The sequence below is a fragment of the Columba livia genome, chromosome 8 (assembly GCF_036013475.1).
Source record: "Columba livia isolate bColLiv1 breed racing homer chromosome 8, bColLiv1.pat.W.v2, whole genome shotgun sequence".
Lineage (NCBI taxonomy): Eukaryota > Metazoa > Chordata > Aves > Columbiformes > Columbidae > Columba > Columba livia.
In genome coordinates this window covers 17,405,663-17,432,679 of record NC_088609.1, presented here as the reverse complement: position 1 = coordinate 17,432,679, position 27,017 = coordinate 17,405,663, and the positions used below count along the sequence as shown (strand labels likewise).

The 27,017-nt window shown below is 36.9% G+C and overlaps 1 protein-coding gene across 1 annotated transcript in view; it reads right to left on the bottom strand.

Moving 5' to 3' along the window:
- CDC73 (cell division cycle 73) overlaps positions 1–27,017 on the bottom strand; it is a 103,762-nt gene that overhangs the window by 11,670 nt on the left and 65,075 nt on the right. Inside the window, exons 11-13 of the mRNA XM_065072318.1 lie at positions 6,507–6,564; positions 4,204–4,239; positions 3,728–3,815 (exon numbers count right to left, since the gene is read on the bottom strand). Coding sequence (XP_064928390.1) covers positions 3,728–3,815; positions 4,204–4,239; positions 6,507–6,564 — 182 coding nt within the window. The remainder of the gene's footprint in view (positions 1–3,727; positions 3,816–4,203; positions 4,240–6,506; positions 6,565–27,017) is intronic.

The following is a 27,017-nucleotide window of genomic DNA, read 5'->3' as shown; positions in this document are numbered from 1 at the left end:
TGCTTCTCTAGATTACTATTCTCTAGTAAAAACAAAACGTAATCCCGTATCACCTTAGAATCCATTTTTATACCTCTACTAGGAAACTATTAGTGCTCAGTTCTCTCGCTGTTAATTGCCAAAATCATTATTCGCATAAAAATGGGAACACTTCCTCACTTTACAAAGAGAGTAGGTCCCTTCTTAAGATAACAAGCAAGTGATGGAACAAGATCAATTTATGGGAGGTAACTGGGAAGATATTGAACTGCCAGAGCTGCTCATGCCTGGGTTCTAAATTCCCATCAATTGCCACCATTAACTCCAAAACACTTCCACTGAGCTCAGGTCAGTGCTTTGCGGCCCCAACTCAGGCACACTGAAAAATGCACGAACAGAGAATGAGGCAACTCCAATGCTCGACAGCAACCGCAATCACCGTGATACACATTTGATTATGTTTAGAACTGGAGACTTATTTTTACGAGCCTCTCAATATTTTTGTTAGATTACAGTATCAAAAGCTTCATACACCTATTTTTGCAGGAGAACAAAGCTTTTTCTTTTTAAATACATCACCCTGGAATCTGTCAGAGTTTGCTCAATATCAAAGCTGGATAAATATCGGTGAGTTGCCTGGCCACATATGGTGAAACATCATGACTAAAAGCATCATCACCATCAAAATATATAATCATCACCCAATCATTTACATCTGCCTGAGATAATCCCTGCCTTGCTTTTGTTCCATGTAAACCAGCAATGCCTCTGAAAAGCCTAACTTCAGATACTCTCAAATACTTAGTCTGAAAAGCCAGATTTTATACAATAATCATGATCGCCAGTGTTGCATTCAGATAGTGAATAAGAATAAAGTGTATTATACGAAATATTTTTAAGAAGCTTGACAATATACCATAAAGTATTGCAGTTCTGATTTTCATTCTACTCATAACAGTTTTCCTGCTTTCCATATTTGCTGCCTCAAAAGAGAGCATAAAGTTAGTGATGAATTAAAGATGCTAAGCAGCATACAAGTGTCAGCCAAATTTGGCAGGGAAAAAACCCCAACATACTACAGAGCTATGAACCGGCTTACTAAAAGTGTTGATATAATTAATTAGTTTCATTCCTTGACAATGGAATCCAATGCCTACCATTGTACTGGATGAAGACTGTCCTGTTAATTTTACAATAAACAATTTAAAATATCTGCCTACCATATCACAATTACTTTTCCCATACCCAAAGTGGCAATGAGTTGCAGTCCAGTTACTTATTGAAAAAAATAAACCATCATCCTAGACAAAAACTATATTAAAAGACAGGAGTTCCCAGCTATGACTGTAAGTTTGATTTTAAGTGGTTTGGTACGTAATTATGATATTAGTTATAATTATATTCAGCTAACTTTGTTCCTTACTTTAAGTAGTATTTAAATAGAGGGCATCACAAAAGTTGGTTTTCTTTGTGAAACCCAAATACTCATTCTTCTTTATCACACATTTTAGAGAACTCTGCTGCCTCAGGTATCTGGCAATGAAGAAAACGCTGTCCTGTCACCAGCCCACGTGACACAGGTGTCACAGCTGCCGAACTCCAACAGTCCTGGGGGTCTCATTCTCCCAGGGTTCCACTACATTTCTGAGCTGCCTCCCCTGCAACAGCTCTTGCTTTTCCAGCTCCAAAAACCCTTCCTCCTTGTGCTGTATCACTGATCTCCTCTGATGGCTAACACAAATCTACCTGAATTTTCTTCAGCAGGGGTAAGGGAAGGAGTATTAATTTGGGTATATCTTTTCTATCTGGACAATATTTCTTTATTCCAAAACTTGTGGCAATGACATGTTGTCTTGCAAATCTCTACTCTTCTGTCAAATTTAGCTGAAAGTGAGGAATGAGTTAAAGGTGGTGGTGACTTAAGAAGCAGAAATTGGAGAAGTGTTCTTTCCTTGGAAAACCATCACATCTCTATCAATCACACTCTACATCAAGGCTAGTTCTACATCACATACCTGAACAGTAAAAACAAATCGTGCAGGCATTCCTAAACAAACTACTTCAGTAAATTTGAATGCAAAAAAAACACAGGCCAGGTGGCATATTTTATAGAAGAGTGATAGAACTGTCATGGCTAAATTAATATTTTGCTCTCCTGAATTGTGCTACTGAACTTCTGATTCATTAACCTACATTGCTTCTTGCCTTTGTCTTTCATGCTTGTTAAATACATTGGTGTCCTCCTTTGAACCCTTGAACTGCATTTCCTTTTTTTCTGGATCGTGTTCTTTGCACTCTAACGATCAACCTCCTCTTTGGGCAGGTCTGAGAAGTTAACTGTAGTTCTGCCCCAACACAGCTAAAAACAGCACAAGCCTCCTAGAACAGATATTCTTAGACAAGACATACAGGGGCTTTATTCTGTTATAGGTATCCCTGTACCAGAAAGTCGCAAATCACACAGCTGTAAAATCCAGGGCTTGCAGGTGTGAATTTTTTTCTTAAATATAAAAACCCACACAAACAAACATCTTCTGTCAACACAATTGTATTAGTTCAGTAACTGCCTGCACATTAAACTACAACATTAAAATCCAGCGCTCTCTCCCAATAAATATTTCAGAAGAGGCACCATGAGCCCAGTACTCTTACTGGTTCTTTGATATGTAGCAGTAATCTAGGAACTAGAAACAGCTGAAGATCACAAGGCACCTGGTATCTCACAGCACAGTTTTAAAAAAATTCTAGGGTGACTCCAGTGAAAGCTGTAGCACCACAAGGACAGCCTAGTTTTGAAGAAGTAAAAGCAAAGTGCTGAAGGTGGAATAAAAAAAAAGAGTGCTCCATTTTCTGAACATACCATTGCAGACAATCCATAGCAGTGTATTTCCCTATGAAAATGACCGCCTGCTTCAGAAAAAATAACTTGTATTAACTGATGGGCAACTCTACATACTATGATCTGTTGGACAAGCAGAAAGATGGTTGGGTTTTTTGTTTGTTACTGTTGTGTGGTGGCTGGGTTTTGTTTGTGGGTTTTTTGGTTGGTTGGTTTGGTTTTGTTTTACCGTGATAGTGAATTTTATCTTGCCATAATGGAAGTGTTGCAGTGTCGGCTGCACTCAGCCATAACAAATTATACCTTATAGAATCAGATGTGAGTGCAACAAACAAATTTTAGCAACTCATATTTCCCTGAAGGAATTTGTGTCAATACTTAATGACAATTCTTTATTCTTATCTTTATTGTCTGTGAACTCTAAAAAACTGCTCTATTTATACAACCAGCTGACCTGCTCAGCCAAGACAGCCCATTCACCTAAAACAGAGGCCACCCTCTGGTCCCCTTCTTTAGGATAACTGTGGTCATTTCCCAAAATATTTTCCAAGCTTCTTGAACACATTGCCCTTGCTCATCCTCTAAGTCACCTTCCATTGTAAAGATTTGTTGATGGGTTGCACATGTTATATAAAAAAACCCACCAGAAACATGACAAATGGTACTTTAAGACTTTCTTCTCAATCTGCCCATTTGGCCAACAGGTCACAACTGTGTAAAACCTCTGAAAATAAGATTTTGCTTTTTACCTGCAATCAGTAAGTGCTAACTTCTTTTACACTCTGGTCTGTAAAACAACTTGTCATAAGACAGTAGATATTTTCTCTTGCTTAATTACGAATTTGGTACTAGTATACTTTTGTATGTGAAAACAGTTTTTTATACAGTACGTTCTAATCAGCTACTTACTTCAGATCTTGCAGAAGGTCCTTTGCGTTAAGCATTGTTATTAAAGAGGTCGTGGCTGCTGGAATAATGATTATGGGAGTTCGAGATCCTGTAGAGATAATAAAGTTACGTTTGACTGGTTGTGGGGGGTTTTTTATTGTTGTTGTTCTGTTTTGGGTTGTTGGGAATTTTTTTCCCCCCTTTTTTCATTAAAGGAACTGTACAGAAAAACAAAATTCTTGCTTAACAGATCAAAATAAGGGAAAAAATATTCAAAGAAAAATGTAGTATGTCTTTTCTAAACTGAAGGTTTTAATTCCCCAAGAAAACACATGCCCCGGTATCAGGAGTGTCTAAATACAGGCAGAGCCCATATTTAGCAAAACAGAATACTGTCTGCATTCCACTGCTTGTTTATATTGCTGCTTGTGGTTCTAGCTAGAGTAGGTACAATTCACACAAAAAAGAAAAGGGTTGTATAACTAAAATTTACTTACCTTTTTTCTGGTTTGGAGGTGGTCTTGCTTGAGAAACTAAGAGAAAACAGAAAATATGGCGGAATGACTAATATATAAATACAAAAGTCATTGTAAGGCAATAATTCCATGTTTTCATTTGCAGGATTGAACAGAGAAGAGTCACGCTATAGTCATTAGAACATTTTCACAGATGCAATACACAAAAATCGAAGAAGAGGTTTGTAATTTAGGTCTCAATGTGCAGAAGACAAACAGCTTTTAATTGTCTGAAGCAGATGTTAGGACAGTTGAGTCAATCCCTCCTAATTATACTAGAACTAGTCATCCCTCTCCATCCTCCTCAAAATGTCAGGGCACTACAGCATTGACAAAAATTACAACCAATCTTGAAACAAAGATGCTTGTAGATCTTAAGTTCAATAGTGCTGAACCAATGCTAAGATTGTTCCACAACAAACCAATCTTTACAGACCCTCACCTTTTCATTACTTGTTATTATTGCACATGATATCTCCAGAGGTTTCAGCTATCCTTAACACATATAGACCTTTCAACAATCCAAATCTGAATTTCAGGCTTACTCAAGCTAAATTTGGATTGCACTTTGAGTTATATGAGCTCTTTGGGTGCCAGAAACAGTGAAACCTGAGAGATATGGCATAACTCAAGAAAAACGAAAACAAAAAAACAACAACAAAAAAGCACACCCAACCAAACAAAAAACCCCCACCCACACAAAATCAAAGCAAACAAACCCTAACAAAACCAATAAAAAACCACAACAAACCTCAAATCACCAAACAAACCCTACACAAATATACAATACTGTCTGGAGAGAAACCAAAGAATTTCACCCCCATTCCCTCAATAAAACGTTTCCCCTTCAGTCTTCCAAGTTGTGACCTCTCCTGTCTGGGAGGTACTTCAGTCCCAAGCTGGAGAAGTGTCTGTTTCTTCCCTTTGGTGCTATTACTGAATAACCCATCTTCCTCCAAATAAAAGTTTTATAGTTCAGTTTTCTGAACTATTTTCCTTAAGTCCTAACTTAAAGAAAGAACTGTTGTGCTTGATAACTATCATCATAAGTGTTTATCCTAATTCACAAAAACAGAAAATGGTGAGCAGTAGCAAGAGTGATGCAGACTAACTCAAGTCTCAACTGCTACTATGCATGACAAATTTCATTAATTGACTTGCAATTTCATAGCAATAACTTGCTCATGTTTATTTATGACCAACTGTTTCAGCAACTGCCTAGAACAGTATAAATATTCACAACACATAGTTGCCATTGTTGAAACATTGAGACCACGTCCTTAATTATCTTTTCTGACACTGTCAAATGCACAGGTATAATTGGCGACACTATATTGAACTACATGAACTTTACCTATTCAATGTCTTTTTTTTTTTTTTTTTAATCTACGTATCTCCTTAATGTAAAATATTCCTTAAGTATAAGGGCAACACCAGCTGCCTTCCCCCCCAATAAAAGGGCAGGAGGTAGGGCAGAGGAAAAAGGCATCTAGAAGAAATTTGATAGCTGTACCAAGACAGGTTAGTAGAAAAATAGGTCATGCAAAAGGTGCAAAGAATATCTTAAATTAAAAGCACATCTTACTGTATTTCAAATCAGTATTGTACAACTGTTTTGTTCAATTCAACTAATGCTATGTGCAAAACAGCATCCTCCTAAAAACTGCACGTTTTCATTACTTTGCTAAGAACAGAACAACTGATTTTTTAAAAGTTCCAAACTCCTAAATATCCTAGAACAGGCAGAAAGATTTTTATTTTTTTAAATGAAGCAGTATATACTTTCTTCAGACTACACTTCCCTCCCTCGTTCTCTCTTCAACTTACAATATAGAGGCAAGATAATGGATTAGATTGGCCTTAGAGAAGGGCAATATCAGTATAACCTGTATAATGTACCAAAAATACACTTCTGCCAGTCAATGCCCGTGAAGTCACAGTAAGCAGCAGAGACCTGTGACAGTTCTGTCAGATTTCTGTTCTTGCCACTTCTACCCTTTTCATAGTGCTGTCTGTCAGCTCCATTTGCATTACCATGCTAAACGGGGCTAGTGAGATGAGTACGACAGGCAGCACGACCTTTCTGGTACCAAAAGAACCAAACAGAAGAATCTGTACACAACAGCATTTAGATATGCTGAGAATATTAAACATTATATATGCGTTTAGAGGCCAAATGTAAATGATCCCCACTTCACTCCTCAGCTAACTGAAGTTTTAAGTAGTAGTTCTTTGAAACTCTTACTTATTTGGAGCAGAAGCACAAGTGCTAGGAGGTGCCTTACCTGGTCGTGGTACGGGCTGTGCTGCTGGAGCTTGTGTTTTCCGAGCAGAAGCACCTTCCTTATAAAAGAGAGAAGAGGTAACATTAGCAGCTGGCCTTCTAGTCAGGTACAGGGATTTTTTAAAAGAACACAAGAACTACAGAGAGTATCATGAAAATGCAGGCAATATGTTTCTATTAAAGAGAAGAAAGAAAATAGTGAAAAAACATTCAAAAGTCTTTACAGATCCTGCTTTAGACTTGGGGAGAACAGACAACCCCATAAGCTTTCACAGGTTTACATTTTAACCATCAAATGCCAATGAAGCTTTTTTTCCTATGTTAAAAGAAAACCTACTTATAGCATTGTTTCATTTTACCTAGGACCACTTTCACCAAGTGTTAGTAACATGAATGTAGCAAGCAGCTATAGAAATTTCACAAGATCTGCTTATGCTCTGAATGGAAAACCAGGACCGAGAAAGTGCAATGCATTCCTGCCTTGAAGAGTTGTAGTGCCCAGAAATAGCACTCTCATGATAATTAGTTCTGCTCATGCCTTATCCAATTACCTTAATGTAACAAACTAAAGACCTGCGCTACTATTTGTTCTTGTTAACTCTGCAGCATCAACACACCACGTAAGAGAACAGTGAGGTTACACATGTCTGGTTCCAAAGCAACATTAAATTCCTGCAAGAACAAATTTTCTTCTCAGTTACTTCTGTGAAACCTCACTGAACAAAACATATATTACTAACAATATTACCAACACCATAAAAAAAAAAAAGAAATATATATATATATATATATATATATATATATATATATATTCCAGCCACTTCAATTTGCAAGGCTGACAGAAAACCTTCTAACATGAAACCATGAATTATATCCGAAAATTACTTAAACACTATGTGAAGTGTATCCTTCAACTGTGAGACACTCAGAAAGGTCGGAGAACCCACCCTGGGAAAAACCTGTTGGATATGGTATTATCACAATGTGTGTGCACACATAATAACAACACGTTCTGTAATTCAAATAAAAAAGCTAATGAGCAGGGGACTACATGCAAGGAGCCTCAAGCTCCATGACTTAAATAACACTTAAGGAAACAGCTTCTAAGTTTCCACCATGAAAGTTAAAAGTCTGTTTTTATCTCAAGAACTGTGAAGTAGGAACAGAAGATCACTTGACAAGCCCTCAGAGAACACAAATTTATTCAATCTCTCTTGTCTGAACTTCAGTCAAAGCCACCCATGATTAGTTACAATAGGCTGGAGCTGACATTTGGTACCAGCACGCAGCTTTTGTGACTTTTATAGTCGGCAACCTCCCATTAATCTTCAGTATAAGGATTTAACTTCCCATTGTAAGAAATGGATTAAACTTGAATTTTGCTGTTATTATTTTTTGCTTATTAAAAATACTGATATCTATGTAGGGCACTTGAGTCAGTAACTGTTATGTTAAGACTTCCTCTTCAGTATCTGAGAAAAGGTATTTTTCCCAATGTCTTCTCACAATAATTACTATGAAAACTATAAAAATCAAAACAGCAGAATCCAAAGGAAGAGTAGCAGGAAAGGCTGACTGCCTTTGAGAGAAGCCTATCTGAAATTTCACCTTTCTTTTAGCCAAGAAAGTGGAAAGAAAGTATTTTGCATCTGTTTCTACGGAAAAACATTATTTTCTGTGTGAAAAGACTATTCTCCTGTGGTGCACTAATTACACATTTTTAAGAAATACCATGAATACTCCCAGAACTTTCCCTTAAATTCACAGCACTTTATGAAACGCGAAAAAACCTCATCAAGCTAAAGAACCATCACTTCCTCTGATGCTGAGTTTCTAAATCCAACTCAGTTTGCTTGGATGTGTAACTACTCCAGTCTGCAGTACCTCACCATCCATTCCTCTTTCCTCCCTGCAGAATCCAAAATGTAACTTCTCTGCCTCCTATTTCACTCAGCACCTACAATGAGTCCAACAGACCCTGCAGGTCCTATGGCAGCTCCAACCAAGGGAGGGAACCAGGAGCTGCTTCAGAGATTCTGGGTTTTTGGAAATTCTTGAAAATAATCATAACCAAATCATAACTGAAGTCTTGCTTCGGTTTCCATTTGACTTGTGCTTGTGATTTCTCTCTTCACCAAAATGTCCATAAAGCACCATAATATACATAGAATTAAGGCCAACAAAATCTGTTTGGGAGTCTTTCACACTTTCATCTGAATTGTCTGCTCTATAGTGACTAACAGGAAACTTAGCGCAGAAGCCGAGCGCAACGAGCCAGGGCTTTGAGAACACTGCAACTGAAACAAACTAAAAACCAACCTCAAAACAACAACAGCAGCATATTAATAAAAACACCAAATCCACACATAATATCTGATTAATGGTAGGAAATAAATTCTTTTAAATGAACAGATACAGAAGACAGTTACCACTTCCATGCCTATGACCTTTCTATTTGTAAGAACAATTTCTGCAAATTAATAAGCGATGGAGGTCACGGCTTTTAGTTCTGTAAATCACTGCCTTAGGCTGTGAATAATTTCATAGATGAACCTCAGCTCACAACTCCTGATATTCTGGCATCTTAGCACAGAAGCTCAATTGTCACCTACTGAGGGCACAACATCAACATCTGTCCTTTGTAACTAACTGTGTCTCTCCTCTTGTTACAATTATCAGTGACCTAATCATCACCTCCTATTAGGTAAAAACTGCAGAAAATGTAGTAAAAGAAGCCCTGATCAATATTTCAATCCCATGTTTCTTAAATGGTTTGTAAGGAGAAGGGTATACCATTAAGATGAGGAAAAAAATACAAGCACAGAGCAGTGATGGCCGACAATATTCGAAGTGGAGAAGAAAACCTGTTTTCATTACAGAAGTCATAAGCAGGACAATTTTGCAGATATTTCACACTGTCCGAAAAACAAAAGATGCTGAGTTCAGATACAACATTAACACTTTTCAAAAGCATTCCAATACAGGTAGAGGTTTTTCCTATGACATTGCACTGATTTATGATACAAGCTCTGTTTCCAAGACAGGTGTAACCCCAGAGAACCATATGCTATAACAGGATTTATCCCAGAGGAAAAGACAATTCAGGTGACATTGAACTACACCGTTGGGTCATTCAACCATACCAGGTAAGTTATGCTGGTCATTCACAGCCCATCAGCTGCTCGAAGGCGACATCTCACTTACATGCTCTAATCCCTGTAAAGACAGCAGCTGATTTCTCAGTGCACACACAGTGAAATATTTTAGATCCTCCAACGTGAAGTTTTTAATGTAAAAGTTACTCTTAAGTAACTAGCCCACTGCAAATTCCAGCTCCAGTCAAGGGAGCTTTTGTTTGTGCAGCTGTACCCTAAGCATCCAAAGCAGCAGAAATCACTGTTTAGCTATTTAAAGAGTCATTTCCTCAAAGTTTCTGAACACTTTACAGTTTTGCTGGAAGATGACATACCTAATTCTTCTGCATAAGCCATTTGAGACTGTTAAGGAGTATATTATGAATATTCATAAGTTGAAACTAATTTAGGAACAAAACCATGTAATCTGAAAAATACAAATCTTCTTTAAGACGACCACTTAACATCACATTTTAATCAAAACATATTACTTGTTTTAGTTGTGCTAATTTACCATAGAAAGTTATATATAGTTTACTTCTGATTTACATTAAATCTATCAGTATTTAACCATTCAGAAGCAACGACCTGACACAGAATGAAATCCAGAAAACAGACACCAAAAGCTTCATACTTCCCTGGATTTCAGGGCATCATTTACAGATACACTACTGTGCTTTTCAGTGGAACTCATTCCATTTGAGTAATAATGTTTCCAGTCATCTTAGACATTAACAAAATCTCCGCTCAAGAACTGGTTTTATGTTAGCATAAGCATTCTGCTATCTAGCATTGTGCTACCTAAACACCTAACAACATTGGGTTTGCAAACCAATGTGTGAATAGCAAACAGGTTAGTACATGTGGAAAAAAAAAAAAAAAAAGAAGTTCCAGATTCCCACCTAGTCAAACAAGGAAAATAACCCCACAACCTGAAGGACAACTAACTTCTACTATTATTGTACATCCTGGTAATTAAACTTTTAGTGCCTTCTTTTCTTCCCTCATTACTTCTTACAATTTCCTTGTTTATCTTAACAACTTAAAAACTGCTATGCGCTCTGATAAGTTTTGGGATAGTAAACTATATTTACAATAACAAGCAGATTTAGACTAATTGCTTCAAGTCCCTTAAATTTGTGTGTTTGGTACCCAGCTTACTTCATCCTTTTCCTTTCACATGCACATTCATTTTCCTGCTTCTCCATTACACAGGGAAGTTGCATATTATGAAGATGAAAATTGTTTTGGTTTTGGACAGATTCTTACCACACTTGTCTTTCAATATTTCACATCCTCAACCCACTTCAATAGTTCAACAACTTTTAGAAAAATCTATTTCTTGCAACAGAAAATCTGAGGTATTTCATCTACACAGACAATAACAATTATCTAACAAAATAAAAAAAGTATGGTCAATCTACAGCTGTATTTAGTTACCCAACCATGGCCAGTTTTGTGTGGTGTTTTTTGTTGGTTGTGGCTTGTTGTTTTCTTAAACAGCTTTTAAAACCTTTTACAGTGTTTGTTGACCTTTTTAATTTACAAAAAAAAATCCCCTGTCATTCTTTGTGTTAATTTGCAAAAATCACCCACTATGAACAATCACCTGACACCACTACCTAAATGGTATTTTTTCTATATTAAAAAAACCCCACAAACACAAACAAGCACACACACAAAAAAAACCCCAAACAAACAACAAAAAACCCAAACAAACAAACAAAAAACCCAAACAAACAAACAAAAAACCCAAACAAACAAACAAACAAACAAACCCCTGTATTTTGGATACCTAGTACTTTTTGGAAGTCTAAATGAGCATTAACATTCCCAGTTACTTGCATTCATCTCTCAACCGAAATAGAAACTGCCTGAAGATAACTCACGCAACATTTCAGGAAATGAACCCTCATGTGTTAGGCAACAGAACGTGTTATATTGGTAGAATTTTTTCTTGGAGGGACTTTTCACATATGTCCAAATTAGTTTACTATCTTGAAGAACAAAGGTGCCATTAGAAGTTTCTTGTTGTGGCTTCACAAGGTACAAATCGCGGAAGGAAAAAGCCTCAGACTTTAACTAGCTCGTTGCACATTCACTACCCCAGCTGGTTTCTGTGTAGAGATCCACAGAGTCTGTAATATTTTATCCAGTCCGTAATATTTTGACCTTTAAAAAAGGTTAGGAGCCACGGAACCAAAAACTTGATGCCATCTTGTGGCTTTTTTTAATTTAGGAAATTTAATTTGTATCTTGTTCCTTAATAACATTTAAATTAATACAAGTTCTTAACCCAAAAATCTAAAAATTAGTATGTAACTTGCATGCTCCTGCAGAGAAGCGGTACAAGTAAAAAAGTAACATTTGATTCTATAAAAACTAGTAGGAACTGCTTACATATAAAACAAAGGAGCTTTCAACTTCACCATTGACAATGCAAGACCATTCAAAGACTGTTCTGTTCATAAAGATGAACATAGTAAAATCACAACACTTGGATCTCAAATGAGAAAGAAAATAAATACATGTGGATGGTAATCTTGCAGAATTATCTTTAAGAATATTCTACAATTATCTATTCAATTTAGGGCAGAAGAGACTGTGAGAACTCCTTTCAGTTACCAGCAACCATACTGTCATTGCCTCAGTGATTGCAAGTACTGAACCTTTGAAAATCCTAGTAAAGCCAGTCTAAGGAACTATGGAAAAATCTTAAACAACTGCACAGTTAAAAAGAATATTACTTTCCTAGAAATACATCTTGTATACATCAATGTATGACAAACAGCCAAAACAATGTGATGACTTCAAAACCATACAACTAACAACTGGTCCAGATGCCCTACTTTAAACTTGATATAAATGTCTACCTATTTCATATAAATAGCTTGGATACAAGGCTTTGTTCCAAAAACTTTAAACCCTTAAAAGCCTTGGAGAAAAACACACAAATACATCCCAAAGAACCAAGCAAAACAACCCAACTGGGTTGTTCCGCCTCCACAGTCCAGTCTTCCTTGTAATTCTTTGACTTCTATTCAGATCCAGAAAATTTTAATAATAATTTAACAGGTGTTTCACATCATCATTTTATTTACACATGAAGCTGGTATAGCTTATTTGCATATTTCTATGCACACAATCTGCATATGCAGTCCCCCGAGACATATATTTAAATAATAAATTGCAAGCTTTTAACTGCCTTTCTAATTTTAATCTACACTGTAAGAAACAGAATTCGATAACAGGGTTTTAACTATTGTGCAAATACTGCTAATATCACACAGTCATTTTAACTTCCATTGCTTACAATATTAATAAAAAGGTCATTTCTACTGTTTACATTGTTTCAGTTTCCTTATAGTCTAGAAAAGAGAGTGGGAGTTTAAGCAGAATTAAAGATATTTTCACAGAACTAATTTTAAAGGGGGAAAAGTTTGCCATTATTTATCAATGGCTTCTGACAGCAACTGCCTAAGGAAAATAACACCATTGCTTCACTATTTCCTACTTCAACAACTAAAAAAGCTGATGTGACAAAATGCATTAACAAAAATTATATGAATCATATTTATTTCAAAATATTAAACTGTTTATACTGAATATCATGTCTTATCAAGCACAGTTTGAATAAAAGTACCAGAGGAAGATTGCCAGTCCTCAAATTCAGCTGCAAGAAAGATAACTTGACGCCCATCCTCATAAAAAGATAAGGCAAATTTCATCGTGGTTTTCAAAATATTGTTAAAGTTGGTACATACAACAAATTTCACAAGTGTAAGGAAATCAGATGTAGAGAGGGTGTTCTGGATGAGTACAGCATTACAATGAAGGAAGAGAGGGAGAAATGAGAAGCAAGGGAGGATGGCAGAAATAAAACTATGCTGATGTCATCAAGTGACTAACTGGAATTTAGAAATACTAATAATTATTGTTGCACAGCACTCAAGTTAAACTTTTGTTTACAAATCTGGCCCTTTATTAATCCATTATATAATCAAAACTGACAAGATCACTCAAATTGCGAAACGTTAACCATTTGAAACCTAATAAAGAATAGGACCACTGTTTTTCCTTCAGTAGCTGGTTATGCCTGGAGATCAGTGTCATTGGAATATGTGAAAAATACTCACTGCAATTTCTTATTTATTACAACCAGGTTAAAATAAGTTTGGTTTAAACATGGAAAAATAAGACTGAATTAACTGGACTGCTTGTATATAGCTTAGGCAATATTCTGGTTCTGCAAAGAAAATACAACACAAATCACGACTGGATCTAAATGAATACTGTAGTGACTAGTGACCAATTCAGGGCAAACCCACATAAATAAGCTGAAATAATAATAATTAAAAGTATTGAGCATGCTTTTGGAAGCACTAGGCCCAAAGCTAAGCTTCCAAACCATTCTGACAAGCCTGCACTGAAGCATGCCAGAGCTCCTCCCAGCTGCAGCCTTGTACAAAGTGTCAGTAAAATTAAGACCTTCGTCCTGAATTTACATCAGTCAGGTAATTTCAAACTGTTGCTATTGAAATAGCTGAAGACAAATGTTGGTGACAAAGCCAGATTAAACACGCACACACTTCCATTTTCCTGGGGATCAACTGTTGTCATGAAAAACAACTGTTAATCCAAAGAACTTCAGAGGTTTTGTTTGTTTGTTTTAGAAATAAAGACATGCCTCTAATATACCTACCTATGTTTATTTAAATGACTCATTCCCTTGAAATGTGTGAAAAACAAAAGTAGGTATCACTAAAACATCATTTTTGCTTAGAATTCTTTCCTTTGCGTTAATTATCTGAATCAGCCTCACACATACTGACAGTCAGTGAGACTTTCAACATAATTTGAGAACAACAGTCAGGTGCAATGGTTTATACACTACTGGTTTTCCATATACTAAAACCAGAACATGCCATATTGATTCGATTGAACTGGAATCTGCATAATTGTGAATTTACTACAATTTGCTAACATTGTAACCTCCAGCTTTTGACTTCATGCATCAATCTCTACTTCCAAGAGGTTGCTACCTGTAACCACACGTATTAGTCACTCATATGAAGTGTTTTTTCATCAGAAACATTACAGAACATGGGGCTCAAACAATTAAATAGCATAACAGCACTGCTGACATGCAAACTCTAAACATATGTAGAAAAGCACTTATGTTTCTATTCAGATCACGCTTTGCAAATGCTATTCAAGGGATCACTCATATGTAAATTAAAGAAAATGTTGCTGAGTACAGAGCAATGGGAAGATCCCCCTTACACCTGCATTCAGCGGGCGATACCTTTGCAGTGGAAAAGGCTCAGCAGACCTTAAAAAAGTTCCTCTGCAATGTCTGGAAAGACTTCTGAAATGCTTTGTGTGAGGAGAATTTTTCTAAAAGCTCTGCAGTTGCCTAAACAAATACACATAGATCCTTAACTTCTGTGTGAATTTTTTTTCCAAAAAAAGCCCAAACTGAGCCAAGACCCAAGCAACTGATTAACTTTGTGTGATGCTGTTTGGCCTCTCAACACAACAGAAACCCTTGAGGTTCTTCCAGACTCCCCTTGGTTATACTGACTCCTGAACAAGAGATGCTGTAATATTAGACTTCTAGTACATATAAAACTATTAAAGACCTTGGGGGTTTTTTCATGATTGTTTGTTCAAAAAATTATCCAGCACCATTTGTTCCCGGTTGTATTTCATCCTGATGTGATCACCTGCTTTCTGTTTACTTAAAATGAGTTTTAATAGTATTCTTCCATACAGTACCAGCTTTAGCAGTCACAGCACTATGGTTATACATTATATTATGTTACAAGAAAACATAATTATCATGGACAGTCATTGCCATTTTCCAAGTTATCACCTTGGAAGACAAAATATCAGGAGAAAACCCTGAAACTGTGCTCCTTGGGGCATCATTGCACAAAGCTGAACAGTGGAGCGATGAACTCTTAGTTGATTGTGTTGCCTAGAAAAGTAACTGCTGAGTTCAAACCAGCATGAGCTTTTCCAGGATCAAAAGCTTTAGCTGCAGCTATAATAAATTGTAATAAACAAGCCAAGAGATAAGAGGGCTTGAGCGATGACAATGACGATTATAAGAACACAACGGACTGTAACCACTTTTTACATGGAAAGGGCTATTTTGTACTGTCACAGGCAAGGGAAAAGTCTAGAAAAATGTTTTAATTACAGATTGTTTTTGACACTTAAGGCTTCCTTCTTTATGAATAACAACTAATCTACTACGCAGGTTGAGTTGCAAAAGAGTAGGTGTTTTTTAAGCCACAAAAGGTGACGATCTTGAGGCCTCTCATAACTGGAACAAGCTGCTAGCAACACTAAAACACAGATCTGTGCAGTCAGTTGAGTAATATTGTAACGCAATTTATGCCATCTCAAATTTTCTTCTTAATTCCTTTTATATTTCTTCACCTTGTGAGTTGTACACAAAGGACACGCACTTACTGCACTGGCTACAGCAAGGTTAAGTGATAACAATCATACATATAGGAAATGAAGTACTATGAAAAGGGAAAAAAAAAAAAGAGATAATGTATTTATACAAGTTATCTATGCTCTTTGCAAACAATAGTAAGCCTCCAGCATAACATCTATTAAAGCCCTCATATCAGCAAACTGTCCATTGAGACAGAGCAGTTTCATATACCTAGGGTGCTGGAGATAAAAATACTGACAAAATATTGAGACAGAAGAGGTATCTATACCACATCAGAAAAGCAAGTTAGAAACCAAACAGTAATCTACTGCAAAAGTTCTAAGTTTAGTCCAGCATGAAAGTCTCACGATTTCTACACTTGCATATGCTGTAGTTATCCAGACACACTAACTCCACCAAACGGGGAAGACTGGACATTTTAATCTGCTTACAAGTTAACTAGAATAGTATCTTTAAACATTTGTCCTGCCCAGCTGTGTAAGCTCACAAGTTTGTTTTCAATTGCCATATTAAACAAACAAATATTTTGAAGAATGAAAATTAACAAGAGAAACACCATATTCACAAAAAAACAACCCCGGAATTATCAACAAACAAAACCCAAAACCAAAACAGAATAAAAACCAAAAACAAAACCAAACCAAACATAACCAGATTTTGTCATGTTCTTGTCCCAAAAGTTATTGCTTTAACTCATGAAAAAATGAAAGTAAGAAAATATATTGTGTACCATGAAGATGGGACATGAATCAAGTCAGGATGCAAGTGAACTTTTCAGTGTATGGTGGTGTCAGGATGATGAGTGAACAGACTACTTTGTTTGCCTTTTAACACTGTGGCAAAGTACCCTTGATCATTATGGCAGCGAAAAGTATCACTTCTCCATAGCAAGAATGTTAATTCAGTCGTTTCCCCCTTTCTCAAATGCCTAATTTAAGCCTTACATTTACAGGTTGTACAATCAGAAAAACCCCTGTGAAACATTTGCCAAGTGCTACACTTACACACAGCGCTCCTCAAGGTGAAAAGGCGTGGGAACAACAACAAAAACTGCCAAGGTTTCTGCAATAAAAGCACCTCTAGCTAGAGGGACGGGGTGCGCTCACATTACCACTGCCCCAGATTCTGTTCCCCGTCTCCTTTTCTCAATATGCGACAACATAATGGTCTTTGTCAACAGGTTGATGAGATGTTCAGAAGAACTGATGTACAATCAGTTTTTAGCACAAAAAGTCTGGAAACCTGACACGTAACAATCTGCCTCCCAACACAAAGTTTTTGGTCATGCTGGGAATAAACTTTCCTTTCACTAAAAATACTAAACCTGAACAAAACCAGCTAGTTTGAACAGACACAGAATACCTTGCCTTTTCAATGCACATGCTTGCTATATGGTGCCATACAAAAAAGCACTATTTTGAAAACTATTATGACTACAGCTGACATTCAATTGCAATGTTTCTTTCTGCCTGGTGATTTCATACACTTGTATCAAGTAAAACAAAAGATTTCAGTAGGTTTAACTCCAAAGAAAACACATCTACTACTGGATCAAAATGTTTACATTCAGATTTCAACAAAGTGAACAAACCCTCAGAAACATTTCACCACATTTTAACTCAGGGCATAGAGGCAATTTGAGATTCAAAATATACATATAAACTTCAAGAACCAAACCTACAATGTTCATAAGCAGTGTATTAATAGTAATTCAATGTTAATATTAAACTTTAGGACTTACATTGCCTCAAGCTTCCCATGCTTTATGTTTTTAACACAGTAAAACATCATGGAAAAAAAACTTGTGCTCTTCAGTGTCCACAAATGGCTGCTCCCACCACCAGTAAAAATTATTAACATACCTTTCTCAGTATGACATTCTGAAGTCTGAGCATTTCTAAGACTTACAGTAATAGCATCCCACTTACACCAGTCACACAGATGCTGACAAACTGTCTTTTACACTACCTAGACCTTTTCCTTGGACTGCACTATGTAAAAATTTCATGCACACCATCATAATTAAACACGCAGAATCAAAATGCAATGTTTTTGGTACTGTTATATGCCATTTACGGTCCTGCTCTCCTCTTTCTCCCCCCAGCACCTCACTACATACTTTTCATTGCAGAACTCCCACTCCAGAATTCTGTTTTAATTAAAATACTATTTTATTTACAATTATGAAGGAGCACTCAAATTAGACCAAAACAATTTCCACCATGCACTAGCAGGTTCACAACAGAACGTGTATATTATTGCTGCAATATTATATACCACATAGATTGTGCAAACTGCTATTGGTATTTGTACCCCAAATTAACATATCATTCATATGACCCTATTGCATAACATGAAAGCCGATGATGCTATATGCCTATATAAAAAACTAACTGTAATGGCAATAAATCATGCATTAAGTTAAAATACAGGAAGGATTCTGGCTGTATCACACAAGAGGAATTTTTCCATTTGGCCTTCTGCCTCTACTTTCAGCTTCCTTTGGCATTATATCTAAATTCCCCATTATTCTTCTCTCTTTAGTAGAGAAGATTAAATTAAGCCCTTCTCAAAGCACTAAGATGACAGCATTCAACTTTCATTTTTTCATTTTATACACAATCCATACACTAGATAGACCATCTTCAAGCTTCTACGTATGCATTATAAGATCTGGTTTATAATATGACTGTTCTTTGAAATAGCTACGGCACAGCTGTATTTTTGGTAGTGCAGAAATTCAGTCCTCTTAAACGAAGGTCAGCTGCTAAGGTCCCATGCATACAGTCTGGGGCCATTCTGTTCAAATATGAGGACAGGACTAAGGTTGTACAAAACCTCTACAAATGTTAGGATCTTCCTATTATGTTATGACTTTTCTACAGTCTTCATCCATCACTGTAGAAAAAATAACCCCAACTAAATGAACGGACTCAAAAGTGTATTTTCAAACAGGTTTTAAAAGTTCTCAAATGGCTGCCTCTCTGACTGTCTCTATTCACACACAAGTTCATCTTTAAGAACTTCCCACTGTGAATAAACATCTAAGATGACAGACGATGTCAGTCAGCACAGACACAGGTGAGGTTCACTGCAACTATTATTTCTGTTCCTCCCGTGTTAGCAAGTATCAGTCATCCATAACCATCCTGCGGACTGCATGGTTTATCTGAAGGAAATCTGCCTTCAGCAGCAAGACCTCTTCAGCTCTCCTTCAGCCCTCACATCCGCCCTCTTACTTCAAATAGTTGTTTTGCCTTTGAAAAGTCTACTGTCAGTGATAAAAAATAAACAAGATTTTTTTCCTACAGCAACCTGTAGCAAAGTAAGATCCCCTCACTTGAAAACTGAGCACTTTGGTGGCAGGAAATAAAAATGAGTAAGCCTCTAAGAGCAGACAATATTCTGGAAGAGAGTCAGGCTTCCAATGCCAAGAAGCATCTCAATGAGGAAAAAACCCCAAAGTATAACAAGATTCCTCTGTTATGACACCCTGGAACTTTCTGCATGTGCTTAGGAGGGCTTCACCAGTCACAAACAGATTCAGTTTCACAGATGCTCACCCAATAACTTCCTTCTTAATCTGGTCATGCTCTACTTTTACAAGAAAACCACCAAAACAAAATAGCAGCATCACCTTTTGAGAAAGGGCAGCATAGTCATTTTACATGTAGCTCAACAGGCTGGTAGGAAGTACAGAAACCTCACACTCTACTTATTCTTGTTCTTCTAAAAAGACATCTTGGAAATCTAAGAAAAAATAATTGTTTAAGAGATAATGCCAGAGTACATGTTTCTTCCTTATTTTGCAGCTTCTACATTGTCATATTCTTGGATAAATTAATATGCCTATTTTTGAAGGAAGAGCAAAACCCCTTATCTTCTCAAACAGACATTTTTGTCACTGACTAGTGCCTAGTTTGAAGAAAAACATCTGAAAATTACATAAAAATAATTACAAGGCACTGCTAGTATGAAAGCTGTTCCAAAAATTCCCAACTTATCACCATCAGATCTCAATGAGCTGAGATCAGCTATTTTAGGTCACCCCATTTTCCATTCCAGATGATAGTGGTGCCTCAGATTCAGCAATTCCAGGAGCTCAGGGCAGCTTTGCAGGAACACAGCGAGTTGAGCTCCCAGCCAGCCGGGCTCCAGCATCGTGCACAGCACGGAGCTGCTATATATAAACCTTGTGAGCACGTCCCATCCACCACAGCGCTGCTTGGAGAACAAGCAATTCTACCCAGAGTCATCAGAGCTGATTAGCTCCCACCACACGGGACCTGAACCGACTCCACCAGCCCGTTCAGAGCGGGCTGAGGCAGCGATTCCCCGATGGTCGACATTCCACAGGCTTATTGGATTGTGTGCATTATCGTGTGAATGCACAGATCCAATTTTATTCTGGCATCCGTCCCAACCAACCTGCTAGTAAGAGAGCTACAGACATTCAAGAGACCTGCTCTAACTTTCCCTGCTGCATCCAGCATTTCCCACATCACTGAGATATCTCCTTGCCCATTCCCCTACCAGCACCCCTCAGGTAAGGGAAAGTTAATTACAGATAACAAAAAAGCCCTCTTCTTGTCATTAGGCAAATCCAGCATAAAAGTACAGACCCTGGTGCATAGTTGAGACAGAGCTGTGTAGAGTCAACTGGAAAAAAAAGAAGGAAGAAAAAAGGGGGGTGAGGGGAAGGAAATGGTAAAAAAGAGATATTTTTTTTCAAAGAAATCTTCTCCATATGAGGTGACCTAGATTCTCAATAAAAAGGGATTCCCTGCTTGTATTGTATCCAGGCCTCATTAAATTAAGAAGGCATTCTTATTCCATTTTATTGTTTTGCTTGCTTATAAGAAATGCAATAGAAGTAGAAAACAACCCTGGTCTTTTTTGGTCTATTATGCTTCCCACTGATATTAACAGAATTACGGGGCTTTTTATCTCTGGCAAAAAGTCCAAGGAAAACAGAAAGATGGAGATGCAAAGGTTGTGAGGAGTAAAAAAAATAGATAAAGACTCTGAAAGGTTATTTCTTTTCTTCTGCAATGCAAATCATAATACTTGCACAAATAAAGCATAAATGTGCATTAACCAAAACTTACAGGAAAAGCATTTGTATAAGTCTGAATGCTTCATTACGCAAATCCTTGCAAGAAGACTTAAAAGAATGTGCAGTGTGCAACCCATCATCCGAGGTCATAAGATTAGTGGGCTTTTTAAGATGATGACTTTTTTGGTGTTTTTTAGGAGCTTTTTATTTTTTTAGATGACAGATGCTGTCTATAAATTTACTTTAGTAAAATGCCTCAGTGATAGAAAGCTTTACAGATGCTGATTAAGAGTTACAAGAATATATCTGTACTACAGAAAACTCTAATCTTTAATGTTATGCTAAATTTTGTAAAATCAGCATTATTACATTAAATATCAATGTTTTTTTCTGTTAAGCACACATTGCCCTGCAGTATGCATTAATGGTTCTTAATACTATGTCATAAGCTGGACAAGACGCAGGAGAGCTTTCTCTGATTTCCTCTCTTGTTAGAAGCCACTAAATTACAGAAAATAAAACCTAGATTTTAAGCTGGAAATATCATTTAGGATAGCAGAAAATAATAAAAATTCTCTAGTTCTAAACAAATATTCTCCCACAATTAACATCATATAAAATGAGCTATAAGGGTTTTCTCTAAATCATGTATTTGAGGACTAGAATTCCTGGTGATTCTGATTCCATGTTAGTAATTTGTGTGAAATAAAAATCCTTAGGCTCACAAAATTAATCTAGAATCTTACAGGGGTTACAGGAAGAATTATGAACACAGTTACTCAGACAAAAAACACGATTTCCACAGCACAGTTTCCTTTTCCTCAGAAGTCACTAAAGCGATGCTATCATTTAAGTTTAATATGAATTTCATAAGTGGAAAGAGAAAGTCTGCGGGCCAGCCTGGCAACTGGAGGTATGCAAAGCCACTCTGTATGGTATCTTGATTTCTTTTTCATCAGAACCAAATACCAAGGAACATTTACCTCCAAAGGATTTTTTGCCACACAACAGAATTCATTTTGAAATAACTGGAAATCAGTTCAATGATATTAAGCACACCACATTATAAAACTCAGCACATAATAAAACCAGCTTTTCATTAATATACACTGACTGGAAACTGCTTCAAGTTGAGGGAATCATTAACATGGAACAACAGTAGAAAACACAGAGATACATGAAACCAGCTGAAGTAGTTCTATCAAACTAGGTGGTGTGCAGGGTGTTTGGAATAATTTTAGTTCCCCTGACATGTCAAGGAAAGGGGGGCAGGAAACTGCTCTTAAAAGGGGTCTTATTCTCCATTTTATGATCCACATTTCCATTGGATGTGAAAAAGGGTTGCTTAAATTTACTACAGGAATAGACCCTCTTGGATCACTGGAAAAGGATCACTTCCACAGATTTTCCTTTTTTCCTAGTTCCTAGTGAAGAAAACACGTCAGGCATTTAAGACACTTGCTAAAGCTTTGTTATTTCTGCTGTAAATCCTGCATGTCCCACACAATTAGCTGTAAATGAGGAGACCTACAGGATGGAGCTGTTGGAATTAATGCACTGAAGCTACCGAGGAAATGTGACAGATGGAAAGAGTGAATGCAGGCCTCAACCCCAGGACACGTTAAATTCTGTCAGTTCTGAAAGTCCAGTTCTTCAATTTCACATTATTTAATATCAACTGAAGAACTGTGCCACCAATTTCAACTTCAAAACTAGGAATTTGAGGCTGATAAAATTCCTTCATATTCACATATAAACCACATACATAGGGGGAAAATTTAGCAAGCAGATGAACAGTTGGAGCTACTAATCTCTTAACCAGTCTCACAAAAAATATCTATGTATCTATGCAGCTCATGCAGCAGTCCAAAGAAGAGTGCTGGGCAGGTATGCATCCTGGTGATGAACACGAGGGATAAAGGCTCTTTAAATTATTGGGAAAGAAATGCTGGATGCCCCAAATAGAGCCTAAGGGAAAAGGGTCTTTCTGAGCCTGTTGCGGGAAGGAACCAGGCAGAGAACAAGGGCTGGACAGGTGGGAACAGCTGGAACAACACATTCCTCCCCTTAGGCAGAAGAGCTGGTGGTCTATCTACTCCCACAGGATGGCATCTTCCTGCTTTAAGAGATTTGATAAGTAGTATCAGTTTTTCCCCAAAGTCTCACTTTCTGTAAGAATTTAAGTTTTCATTTCCAGTTCTCATGCTGGAGGTGTGAGGGTGGGTGTTAGGGATAACTTGATAATAAAGTGCAGGCAGGTGGAATAAAACAAGTCATAAGCTAAGGGAAAAACAAAAAACACACAACAACAACAAAAAAAACAAAACCACCCACAAAACACAGAAGTCTATTTTCCACAATTGTTCTTTAAACCGCTTGTGAAGGTTCGGTACTTCTGCTGGCTGTCCTGCCCTCCCCTGCTGTGCTGAATCAAAGCTTCATAAAGTCCCTGCTCTTTTCAGAATGCAAAAGCAACACCTGTGACAGGCAGAAAATATTACTGCTGGCACTGGATTGTCAGTTCATCAGGAGAGAACCCTACAACCAAAAATACTGCACAATACAAATGAAATTACATTGTATGAAATCATGTTGTCTATCCCCTGGAAAAAAAAAATAAATAAAAATCTGCATTTAGCACTTGAGATCAGCAATAATTGGATGCAAAGCCTGGGGGAAGACACGAAAAATCGCAATACAGAAAAGAAAGATGTGATAAAGCAAACAGTGTGTTATTAAAGAAAGAAATGTGTCTGGACAGTAGTCCAATACGCCCAATTTGCATAACACACAAAACCAGAACAGAAATAGAGTAGATTGAAACCATTTTGTATTTGGGCTTTTCAGGTGAATTTTGAAGCACTCCAAAGCTGTGTTACTCATAGAAGGCTGTGATAAGGGAATGGACTGAATTCCAGTTGGACAGCTAGAAAAGTCAGTTTACTTAATAAAAACCCACAAGCTTTAGAATTAAGAAACATCCCCTGGAAATGTTTCCTAAGGCAGATGGAATAAGCAGCACCCTCCTGATTTGAGAAAATCACTTGGTCTTCTCTCTCTCTCACACAACTTCACAAACTTAGGGATGTGCTTATATTCCTTATTGAATGATACAACAACTATCAACTACTTGTTAGCAAACAAAAATACACGTTTCACAATAACTGGAAACCTTTATCTAGTGCTCTGTCACCATTTCAGATTGATCTATATTGCTATATTTCTGTTTTGAGATATTCAAAGACTAAAGAAATCACTAAGTTTATAGCTTGGGTGTGACCATTTATAAAAAACGTAGCAAGTGTAAGCTGGTTTTCTCAGCTAGGAATGCAATGGTGAAAATCTGCTAAGGAAAATAAGGCAATGCTGATGCTTGTGGTCATTTCTAGATTGCTATTTTTTTCATTTAGTTAAAAACATGCCATATACATAATAATTCTTAACAGAGAAAATTAAAACTAAGCATTTATGACATTCTCTATTAATACATTTCCAGAAGAAAATTTAAAACCAAAAATAACCAACCTTGAGAATGTTTCCACTAATCATTTTCAACCCTTGAACTGGAAAGGTTCTCAACACATTACAGCTGAAATAATACTACATTTTAGTGCGATAGAATGGAATAACCTTTGCAAACTACTCAGGGAGTATCCAGAAAGTATGGTCCACATGGGAACATTCGGCTGACAGGTCAGCTGTGATGTACAGATTTAGTTTACTTTCATTGGGCTCATGGCTGCCAGGCAGAAAATTACCAAACAGCACACACCTGAGTACTGCAATCATTCTAAATTGATTTGAGAAACTTCTGGTAATGTTGTCAAGAAAGAACTTCATTTAATGGCTCGACCTTAGGGTCTGGTTTATTTTAAAACCAGTTGGACAAGACTCTAATGATAAACTTCCTACGTGTCATTTTTAGAGGGTAAGTTTTCTGAAGAAACTATTCCAAACTTACACACCTTTGTTATGCGTAAGTACCTTTTCCATAGTTCACAGTTGTCAGGTGCACAGGTTATTCTAAGTGTACATCTTCTCTTACTCCTTGCATCTGCTTCTAGCTTTGCAGAACTCAGGGAGCAGTCAAGCTTTCACTGGTCATGGTGACTCTGTGCTGTTCCTTACACACATGCTGCCCATCTTAACATCAGTTACTCCTCCTTAGTCTTAATAGATGGCAGCATTTCAAACACTAGCATAGCAACTTCTAATTTAAGATGTAACCATAGTAACATTACAGAACATACTACTCCTTGGATCAAGAATAAGCAGTCCACTGACCCTTCATGGTGAGACCGAGCTGAAATAAAGCCCACTCCAACCTCCAGCCCAGCAAGATTCCTCAAATCTTTAGGTCATATTTCCAGTAAAAAGAAAGCTCTGCCCTCCTGAAATACTCAGAAACGTACAGCATCATATAAAAGTAGTAAAGAACAAAGTGCTGTAAAAGAAAAGCAATTTCTTCCTGAAACTTTGACTCTCTTAAGCTGCAGTCACACCCAGATAGAAAGTAATAGAAAAATCAAAGCTTTTCCTCGCTTTTCTGTAAAATGACCTGCTCATCCTTTAAAAGCAAACAACAAATGAACAAAAGAAATCATTCACTAAGATTTAAGAGTTCAATATTCAATTTGTTCACAGGGCAAGATGACAAATTTTACACATATCATCAACATGCAACAGCTCTGCCTGAACTTCCCAAGCTACACACAGTGACATGGTCATGTAACAGTCAAAGCTGATGTCTGTTCCCTTCTAAATCTACTTTAAAACAGAGGCTATTTAGAAAAATTGGCTCTTGGGATTTTTGTACCTTACTACTTACTAATGAGCATTTACAGAAAATTAAAACAGCTCTGCCCACTATAAAATGTAAACATACCACAAACACCCCACAAACCTTTGGAGATACACTTCAGGTACAGTGAAGCAGTATTAAATAAATTAAGTGGAAACAACTATGGATTTTACTAACCATTCTGTTAAAATATCACCTTGTTTCTGAAGACAGTGTTGTGCATCTTATCCGAAAATTCAAAAATCAGAAGCATATTCACATGCTGATATATGAAAAAACATTACTTGCTTCTACGTAAATCAACACAGGTAAATCAGCTACACTTAGATCTCACTTGTAGCCCAGAATGCAGGAAATTGACAATACTCCTAGGCAAACTCTGTCACATATTTATATATAATAATTTTTGTATATAATAATCTGTTGCTGTATGTATATTATAAAGGATAAGGATATGAAAGCTTTTTGTGTTTAGGTGGAAAACTCAGTAGACTGAGCACACATACAACCTTTCCAAGCACTAATTCTCAATTATTCATGAATGTCCCAGAACAATAAGTGGTGCTGGACACAGGTCTCTCTTCCCTCACTCCATCACCCCACTGATCCCCCCTCTATTATGCAAATACAAGGTTTTTCTAGAGTGGAGGAGATACAAGTCTTTAATGATATCCATGTTGTACTCATAATTAATAGTTTGAGAACATGCTCAAGCTCCCTAAACATCCTCAAATAGGATCACAGGATTCGTGGAAATTTTCATTAGGATAGGAAATACATACATTAAAAACAAAACTAGACCAATAGAGAAAGTGTACACAGCTGATTTAGACAGGAGGACATAAAATCTGGTTAGGTTTCTAGTAAATCATCAGAACATGCATCTGGATTAATAAAACACACTGACTGCCTTATTTGCCAGTAAAGGATGCACCTACCCCCAAATCCTACTAGTCAGAGATACCATATGATATAGCAAATAGATTTTCTTTATCCTTTGGCTAAAAAGAAAAGCAACAGTCTAAAAAGCTAGTCAAACTTTTCAAAAT